A 10,068-nucleotide genomic window follows, 5' to 3' on the forward strand; every position below is an offset into this window, starting at 1 on the left:
TGAGATTTAGCAAAAAGCTTGACTGTAAGAGTTTCACAATATCCTAGGCAACACATACCTCTGTACTGTCTTGGGTCAAGTAATTTGACATTTAATTTTTTCTTTTGTCTAATTGAAGAACTGCATTTCAGGCAGCACCAATGTTCTTGTCATGTGATTTTTGTGGCCTTACAGAAATGGAAAGACTTAATATGAATTGCTTTAAAAGTAAAGAACCTCAGTGCTCATAATAAAGTAATTACACATTATTTTCAAAAAATTATTGTTTTACACTGTGACCTGTATAAGATGTACATATGTTATAGACTGAAATTACAGATTGTTTGATTTTTGTATTACCATGATTCCTCTTTTTTCTCATAGGAAGCTGCCACTAAAGGAGGAAAATGGCAAAGAAGCTTTAAATCCAGAAACCATAGAAATCAAAGTTGCTAATGACATCATCCAGTCAAAAGAAGATGATAGCAAAGCATAATAAGATAAACTACAGCTGTCTGGATAATGCATTTGGATTGAAGTAATCCCGTGACCAAAACTTTACAGCTGACCTTAATTTCTTGGGAAACTTAAGCTTGGAATAGTTAGTACATGTGTACATATGATGAAACAGTTCCTGTCTACAGTTCTTTTCTATATATTTTTTGTTGTTAATGGCTTTAGTATGTAGTTTTTCTGACACCAAGTCCCATGGTATAAATTTGAAAAATCTGCAGAATAAGAACTGTAATTTATTATATGACAAAGTGTGTCTATTTAGAAGAAAAATTCTAAAGCATCCCTAACCACAAACAACACATCAGGCCTCTCCAGATCTTACAGTGCAAGCTACATACCTAAAGTGTCATATGATAATGTATTTATTTCCATTTATTATAAAATGAAATTTTAGGTTGCCTTTAAAAAAAAACAACTAAACCACTCTCAGTATAATGTTTAAGACCTTAGTTCTGGCTGACACTCAATAGTCATTCCAGCTGTGATTATCACTTGAGGCAAACAAAAAAAAAGAGACACTCATCAACAGAGAGCCATGTCCCACTGCAGTTTCTCCTGGGTTCTTCGATAAAAAAAATAGCTGGTAATGACCATACACAAACTCAAATAAAATTGGCTAAATATTTCACAATAGTCTACTGGCCTCATCCTAACCACATGAGTGTGACTCTGAAAGGCTCTGGGATTTTCAGTGCTTCAGGTTTTCTGTATGAAAGTTTTGGAGGTTACATGTGAACTAAAATGCAGCCAAGGTGTAAAAAGAAAACTGTTTTTAAATCATAATCTTCACTTCAAATGAAAATTTACAATATTTGTCCCAACATATTATACATACAGGGTATTCATTTTTGTCTAAGTTCAAATGATTTAGCTAAGGGTTAAAACTGTGGTTTAGTGAATACATTTTCTCCCCAAATCAGTACATAAAATATTAAACTTGGCCTTTTTGAAGCAGGACTTTTTCCTTTGTGATTTCATACCTTTTGTCGTAAAAAGTACAGTGTAAGAACAGATGGAAAGGGGACTTTGTCTAAGCAGTTAGGAACAATTTTTAATTATGAACTAATGCAACCTTATATTCAACTGATTTTTTTTTTCATGTCAAGCTTCCTTTAAGATATTCCTCTTTACTATTCTGATCAACATGACCCACCAGGAAATTTTACAGATTTATTTGATCCGAAATTCATTCATATGAATGAATGGTTGATTTAATGGTGCCACTAACTGGAGCAATATAGTTTGTTTCCATTCCAGCACAGTGTATCCACACCTATCAAACTCTTCAAAGCCTTGCTTTAAAAGAAGTAGATAAACCATATAGAAAACTAAACTGGAAAATTCTACTTGTCAGGAGTAAATGGTAGAGTATGTTGTGAATTTTCTACATCTAAGTCATGCCTGAGGTTTAAGTGTAGTTTTATTCAACAAATTGTGTTTTCTCCCTGCTATATCTGAATTCTGATAATATTTGAAGTCTTTGTACTAGTTGACATTTTTTCAGTAGAACTGAAAGTGAAATGTAAAAGGGTCTCCTTAAATTTGAGGAAAATGTCACAGTAACCTTCTTGTTAACCCATGTTTAAATCCATTTGAAAGAGCTGAGCTTATTTTTCAAAACCAAGTTATTTTATGAGTTTTTTACGGCTTTTCCTCACTTTGGGAAATACCTACAATGAACCAAGGAGTTGAGGACAGAGGCATACTGCTGGTGTGGCTAGGATAGGAGGCCAAGTTCCCACAAAACCAGTACCAAAATGAAAAAAATGGGTAAGAGGGGATAGCGATGTGGGATGAAAGACCATGGAAGATAATAATTGAAAATTGCTGGAAAGAAGTTTCTGTAAATGGTGAGGCACTAATTCTGGGTAAAGGGAAGATGAAGACATTCCTTTATGAGCTTTCAATGTTCCTCCCTCATACTGAGCAGGCAGTAATACCAAATAGCTGCTTGTCTATCAGATTTCTGTCCTGATTCTTTCTATGTACACAGCAAGCAGGACGGACTGCTCCTAACCTATAATTAGGACAACAGTTGTCTCATTTATACATATGGATATTCTTTCTACAAAGTATGTATTTGCAGCTGGATTTTCTGCTTCTATCAAAATGTAAGAAGGGATGTGGACAACTCCAGCAGTTGAGAATAATGTGATTGGTGTGGCTTGAACATCCTCTCACACAATATTTTTACCGGGATGATGATGAAAGTGGTAGACATTGTTTCCTCCTCTACCTGCAATCACAAATTTGGGTGGTGCCATGCATATTCAATCTTCCCTAGGCAGATGGTGTTTTTTCTGAAGCCAGCTTGATCATTTCTGCAAGAAGGTGCCTATACAATGTTGCAGAATTAACAGTGTCTAGGCTCAATTGCAGATGCATTTCAAATTTTACTACTTCTTAGTAGGGCTTACACAAAAAAAAATCATGGCCTAACAGCTCTATATTGGTGGGATTTTTTCTTTTTTTTTCCCCTTGATACGGCCTCTAATTACAGTTTGAAGGGATTAGAAGATTTAAGAGGTCTTGTTAGCACATTCATTACTAATACACCTGTGCTACTCTTTTATAAGCAAAATATATGGCAATATTATTTCAATATTGGATACAAAAGCATTTCCCACTATACTGGATTACAAATCAAAAGCTGTTTCCAGGAGTATTTAATTTCTTCTTGCTGTTATGTCTCTTGGCAGTTGAGCTGTGTGAGGGCTGAGAATAAAACAGCTCTAAATTTCTGATGGACTGTACAAGCACACCTTTTTGGTCTGTGGTTTAATAGGTTGTCTCTTGTGCTTTGACTCTGTGCTGTACAGGAGAAAACCAAACTCCCACTATGAAAGAATGCTGAAAAACACTGATATTTCGAAATAGTTCCAAGTATTTCCAAATGAAGGACAGCGCATAGTAATTTGTAAGATATGTGTAGAACTGGAATAACAACATTAGTTTATTTTCTTTTCCTATTCTAGATTAAAAAAAAAACACACACAAAAAAAAAAGATACCTGTATAAATGTCACTTTTACTGTCTAAAAGTAATTTTAAGTGTTAGTATGAAATGTCAGAAGAGTTGACAAAATATAACTATTTGTAAAAGTAATCTGAATTGTTATGCTAACATACTCCAGGGACCAAGGTGGGAGGGAAATTAGTACTGATACAAAATGTGGCAGTGACAATCTCTTTTCAACAACAACAAAAAAAAAAAGGAGTACAATTAAGTAAAATTACTTAAAGCTCCTTGTTTGTTTTTTTATTTTTTTATTTTAGTAGACCTGAGTTCTGATTTACCACAATAATAACAAAGTTTGAATTAATATTTTGCAATTTAGTAATCAGATGTACCCTGGAGAGGTTTTTCCTGGTTTTATTTGTTTATTTGCCTTTTTTTGACTTCTAAGATTTTTTTGTGGTTGCAGAAATATTTACTATTCTGGTGATGCTAATGCCTAATGTGACAAAAATTAATTTATTCAGGCCTCAGTCTTGCAAGAAATTTTGTGTGGTTGAACCCACCCCTTATATGGCACCACACTGACATTAGTGGGGTGGATGTGAGCAGGAAGATGGATGTACTTTCATAACAGAACTTGTGGGATTGGGCCTACTTTCTATCTCTTCATAGATATATACAACATAGCTACACCGTGGCCATCATCTAAAAAGGCTGTTTGACATCAGTCCCTGGGGTAGTAAATTCCAGCTGCTGTCTTCAGCCTCTGCATCGATGTTCATCCAAAAAAAAGTGGCTTTCTTTTTATGATGGTAATTAGTTTGATTATTTATTTAAGTGCCAGTCATCAAACTGTAGTATAATCATCATGCCATTTTTTCTGTTTCCTAGACCAGATAATGGAAATGTATTTGTGCCTTTTGATAGCATGCCACTCTGCTTTATTAAAGAAAAATCTTCAATAATTTGTCCACAAAGCCTGTTTAAAATAATTGAAAGCTTTACTGTCACATACTTTTCTGCTCAAATATTCTCAAATACTCATCTAAATTAAACTGAAGATATTATTTTCAAGTCACATAAATACTTGAAACACAAAATTTGCAAAAATCTATTGAGATCATGATTGCAATGAGGGTCATGGTGGGTGTGTTACTGCTGAAAAGTTTCAAATAGATGGAGCATGTAGTGGATGTGTAGGGGTGTTTTGACCAATTTCTCAAGTTGAAGAGTCAGATAGAAAGTCTCCTTAGTTCTATTTAAGTGCTTAGACCTAAAACATTAAAATCTTTCCTCAAATCTGAAAGATGATGTGGAGCATCTTCCCACCATTTTACCTCTGGAGTAAAACTGGAGTGAATGTTCATTTTGCAGTCATTTGCAGGCTCACCATCTTTGTAGAATAGTTGTGTCTGTTGGATGATATTCACTCCTGATTAAAGGACCTCCAAAAAGACTATTTACTGAGAAAGCTCAAGATCTCTTACAAATTGATCTATGGAGGGGGACTGAGAGTGCTGCACAAAGAGTCACAGTGGAATCCAGGCCTCACCGGTCTTTAAGACACAAACTGACTCCAGCAGGACCTGGATTTTATTCATCCATCTCAGCGAGGCTCTGCACGTCCTCAGCTGATCGAGTTGCTTCTGTGAATCAGATTTCCAGGTGTAAGTGGAACTTAAAAGTCTTGCCAGACTCCTGCTGACATTTTGCACAGAGGAGGTTTTTCTATCAGGAGTTTTCACTGATCAGGAAATGGTGATAGAATATCTGAATACAGCCTTATCCCATACATTACTATATGTCTAGAAATAAAACATCTCTTAAAGTAGTCATTGTGATTGTGATACTTCTTTAGGTGAAGATGAAAACTTTCTAAGTAAATAATGCCCCTTCTTAAATCTCTTTGTTTAGCTTCAGATAATCTTTCCGATAGGTGAAAAGCTACCATGATTAAATAAATATTTTTAAAAACTTTTCACCCCTTTTTCAGATTTTTTCGTATGAGTTCCTGAAGTACCCTGTCCACTTGACAGTAGTTCTGTAAGTTTTAAGTGATCTTCAGTATTTCCACTGCACATATAAATGTGTTCTTATATGAATTTACTTGGACTTGAGACAAAATAAGCCTTAAAAATTTGGCTTTGGGTCAGGTTCTGAGAATTCTCAGTTTACCAGTCTATCTTTTCTCTTAAGAGGCGTTGAAAGCCTCATAATGTTTGACTTTCAAACTTGAATATTGGCCATTTTTAGCCCAGAGAAATGAAATAAATATTTATTGCCAAATTTGTATTGGCAGCTTTTAAGTCACAGGTGAGATCGGGAGCGGGCGAGGTGGCCAGATGCAGTGCCGACAGAGCTCAGGAAAGCAACTGCCAGAAAGAACAGGTGCCAAAGAGTGAGCCAGGAGAGGGCTGGGAGCATCTCTCCTTACCATTGACAAGGGAAATGGGCAGCAACTGAAGCAGAGAGGCTGCTGAAGGGCACTGCCAAAAGGCAGGGTAACGAGAGCTCTGAAAACCAGAGGAGAGGGGACATTAACCCTGCCACATCCTTTAACTCTCCCATGTAATTAGGCTATGGTTTTTCAGATGTAAAATGTAGGGTTGGAGGAAGGCAAGACAAACCCTCAGAGTCTCTACAGATCAGTGACAAATATATAAAGGAGTCAGATTGCCCCAGAAGATAATTTTATTGCTCGTGGTGTAGAGTTGTCACTAAGAATTTCAAACTACTTAGACAAGGTTTTAAAAGGAGGGGGGGAAAAAAGCTTTCCTGCTACAATGAGCACTCGGTACATATTTGTATGCTGTGTACAGTATGAGCTAAAGCATACCATATATTGTTTTTGTTATTCCACACGTTGTCAACAGCCCACTTGAGATATCTGCCACCTGAATTATATATTGATAAGTTAGCTACCACTGGAGCTAGTTTGTTTATTGTTTCAGAATCTTATGTCCCTATGAAATGCTGTGTATATATATATATCTCTATACTGTAAAAAGAAGTAATATCGCAGATGCTGGTTTTGTATTTATGAAAGACATTGAAAGTATGGCTTAAAGTATATCAATTATTTGTCACTCTTCACCATTTGTATATTAATAGTAAAGATAATTTTACTTTAATGAAGTGTTGTAGTTACATTTATTTTTGCTAAGTGTCTTTCTGTCAAGATGTCTGATTCATTAGGAGTCTCATTTCCAAAAAGAAACATACCCTTTATTTTACCCCCATTATAGAAGTACTCACACAGACCTGCAATTTATTATTCTCTTTTCTGTCAAAATACATCTATTGTTAGCATCCTGAGTCTCCAGCTGAGCTTGAGGCCCATTATGATCATCCCCAATAGATAATGTGCTGATAGATAATATTTTTTTGCAAACAATGCAAGTGTGACATTTTAGAGGTATTTCGTTTATGCCAGAGAAAAATATATTATTGACAGAAGCCACCTTATTTTGCCAAACCTAGAACCTTCCAAAAGTCTTGTAACTGTGTCAGCACCACCCGGAGCTGGTGAAAACAGGTTTGTCATAGCCTGCAATGAAATGGACTTTTACTGCAGTGCTGCTTTTTATTCCACTAAGATGGAAGATGGGCAAAGCACAGCCCAGAGAATGTAGCTCAGCCACTTCCCTGAAATGGCAGAGGGATGTCTGTGGCATGCATTTTATCACCAATAAATTGAAGTAACAGAGGAGAAACTTTCTAGATTTTGTGTTCATGCCTAAGAATCAGTTTTCTGAGTGCAACCTAAGCTCTAAAAAACCACGTCAGCCTAAGAATGGGGGGAAGTATATAGGAGAAATGTATTTTTTCACCCAACAAAATCTTCTCAGCTGCATCTTCTTCCTTCCACAGATCCTTAAGCTCTGCCACTGCAGATGTCTTAGGCCTGTGCTTCCCTAAGTGTCAGTGGCAGCATTAACAATTAGCAAAAATGTCTCTTTCTATTGAAAAACTGAGCATGAGGGAACTGCTTCAGTGTCCTGTTAACAGCAGCTTGTCTCTGAAAGTTTTTCATATAATCACGTTTCTTGGTCATAAAAAACCCCAGATGTCCTCAAATGATGCACAAATTTAGTTCAGATCTCTTGAGCCAATTGGTTCAGTGTGCTGGCCACAAGAGAGGTTTCCCCTTTAATTTACAGGTGAGTATTAATACAATTATTGCAAATTGCTGCTAATAAAAAGTTAATGTATGACATCTTCAGAAACTGATGCAAATTTTTAAAATTTAACCTTGTCAAAATATATCATGCTTTCACATGTTTCAGACATTACTCCAAATACAAGATAAAATACTTAAAATTATATTCAGGTACCTTGATAAGGACAATTTGTTTATCCATGTCATTCCTAAATTAGATACAGATAGCACTGCACCAAGAAAACCTAAACAAAATGAAAAAAGTGTGACACTTTGATTCTTGGCAAAAGAGGACTAAACTTCTCATTTGAGCCCTAGCAGATCCTGAAAAACAAGCTGTATTTGTAAGCTCATTTCTATATGGAAAATGCTTTTTTTTGGGGATATGGTTAAAACTTCTTCTTTGATTTATTAAATACTTTCTAAAAAAACCTAAACCTCTAAACTGTGTCAGACTTTAGTTTCTGTAAAAATCCTTTATGTTGCAAAAAGATAAAACTATCTTTGTCTGGTTAAACAATGCAATGAAACCCATCCACAGTCAGTGCTAGTACAAAGCAATGTCAGTGGTGTTGCTGAGAAAGCAGAATGAATCACATCTGGCAGGAGAGTGATCAGGTCAAGCACAAATTTGTAGAATTCTTTCAGGCAATCTGATGATAAGGAGAAAAAAAAATTTTGAATTAAAAAGAAAAGCTTTTTCTAAGCAAATGCCATCTTTTAAGACTAAACTAGGGAGTGAGAAATGATAATCTTATTATTTTAAAATCTAAAAAGGAGTTTCATTGTCATAGACCACAACATGATGAATAAATTTTACATTGACACTTATTTTTGTCATAGATCATGGAAATAAAACTTCATCATCAACTTGTACTTAAAGGCCTAAATAACCTCTAATCACAAGAAATAGAAGTTACCATGTACTGCTATACATTTTCCAAAACCTTCAGAAATAAACATTAGGATTTTTTTAAGAATTGTTTCAAATTGATTTATAAGTCCCAGATATCTTTAAGAAAAAAAGAATTTGGAGAAAGTAATGACACTTTCACACGGTGTACTGCAAATGTAATTGACAAGGCACTTGCACTGAAATTCAAACTACTGTGTGATAAGTAGCACAGAATAAAAGTGGTGAAGTATTTTAGAAGTTTCCTATGCAAAGCTTTTAATTATAGACAACTTTTGTAATGAGGCCATTCCATAATGGGATGTGTCAATTGTTGCACTGAAGTAACGGTTCTGCCCTTCTTGGAATTCATGCCATGCCCATCTGCAGCATTTTTTTCTACCCTTCTTTCTGTAAAGTATATACTCAGTAGAAAGTAGAATCTTTTGAAAAATTAAAGGCATTTACTCTGCAAAATATGATTTTTGTTTCAAATCGAAATATGATTTTGCATACAGGAAAACAGACAAAAACCACTTGTTTTGGGTGATATAATCTGGTGATATAATACTCAGATATTATTATCACTGCCATGCAAATGGTCACTTGTTTTTTTCAGGTCAACATAAACTCCCAAAGCTGAAACATCCTACTGCTAGCTGAAGGATCCATGGTCTTGTCTTACGCTGCAGGATCCATATTTTTTGTGTTATGCTGATGGATGGGGACCTAAACATGATGCATATTTGACCAAAGAAAGTGTTTGATTGATTTCTGAGAGTTTGATTCCAGCATCAGTCTAGGACTTCTGAAGATACCACTCTCTGCTGGATATGGGCATAAGAAGGAAGCAGTAATGTAGAGGCATAAAAGCCACTCCATCAATTACTGATGGATTTGCTGTTAACTCCATTAACTAAAAATACCCATAAAACCCATGAAGCAACTAGAAGCTAGTATTAGATTTCTCTGATGTTGTTGAAATATAACCAGTGTCAAGGTGCCATGATGTCTGGCAACTCCCTGACACCGGAGCGTTGGGGGACCTGTGTGGGGTCTGGCAGGGTTTGGCAGCTAGGGTGTCTCCCACCCTCCTTATCCCAGGAACAAGACAGCCAGGACAAGGGGGAGGAGTAGGTGAGGCAGCCTCAGCCCCAGTGATCCTACAGAGGTGATGCAAGGCCAAAATCAAGCCAGGATCCACCTGGTGTGTGAGTGCAGCTGTGGTGGGAACAGGCTTTAATAGTGCTGGGAGGTTGATATGAGTTTTGGGTTGTGGATAAAGTGGGGGGGAGTTCTAAGGCTAGTCAGAGTTCCCAGAGCCTGGAGGGTTAGAGAGAAATTTCAGAAAGAAAGTAATTTATTCTCAGATCAGGTTAAAGGTTTAGAAGGAAACAAAAAAAAAAAAAGGGTTTTAGAGATGGGAATTAGGTAAGTGCTCATTGCCAACATGTTAAGCAATAAGATATTGATTGGTGTTTCAGGTTAAGCATGATTCTCAGCTGAGAAAAATACAGTGCTGTAAGTAGACTGATCATACTTTTTGCAGATTGGTTTTATTTTA

The 10,068-nt window shown here is 36.0% G+C and overlaps 1 protein-coding gene across 1 annotated transcript in view; it reads left to right on the top strand.

Moving 5' to 3' along the window:
* Positions 1-6,584, top strand: part of NCAM2 (neural cell adhesion molecule 2) — a 289,433-nt gene extending 282,849 nt beyond the window's left edge. Inside the window, exon 18 of the mRNA XM_048293643.1 lies at positions 364-6,584. Coding sequence (XP_048149600.1) covers positions 364-475 — 112 coding nt within the window. The 3' untranslated portion in view covers positions 476-6,584. The remainder of the gene's footprint in view (positions 1-363) is intronic.
* Positions 6,585-10,068: the final 3,484 nt, after the last annotated feature.

This window comes from Corvus hawaiiensis, chromosome 2, assembly GCF_020740725.1.
Source record: "Corvus hawaiiensis isolate bCorHaw1 chromosome 2, bCorHaw1.pri.cur, whole genome shotgun sequence".
Lineage (NCBI taxonomy): Eukaryota > Metazoa > Chordata > Aves > Passeriformes > Corvidae > Corvus > Corvus hawaiiensis.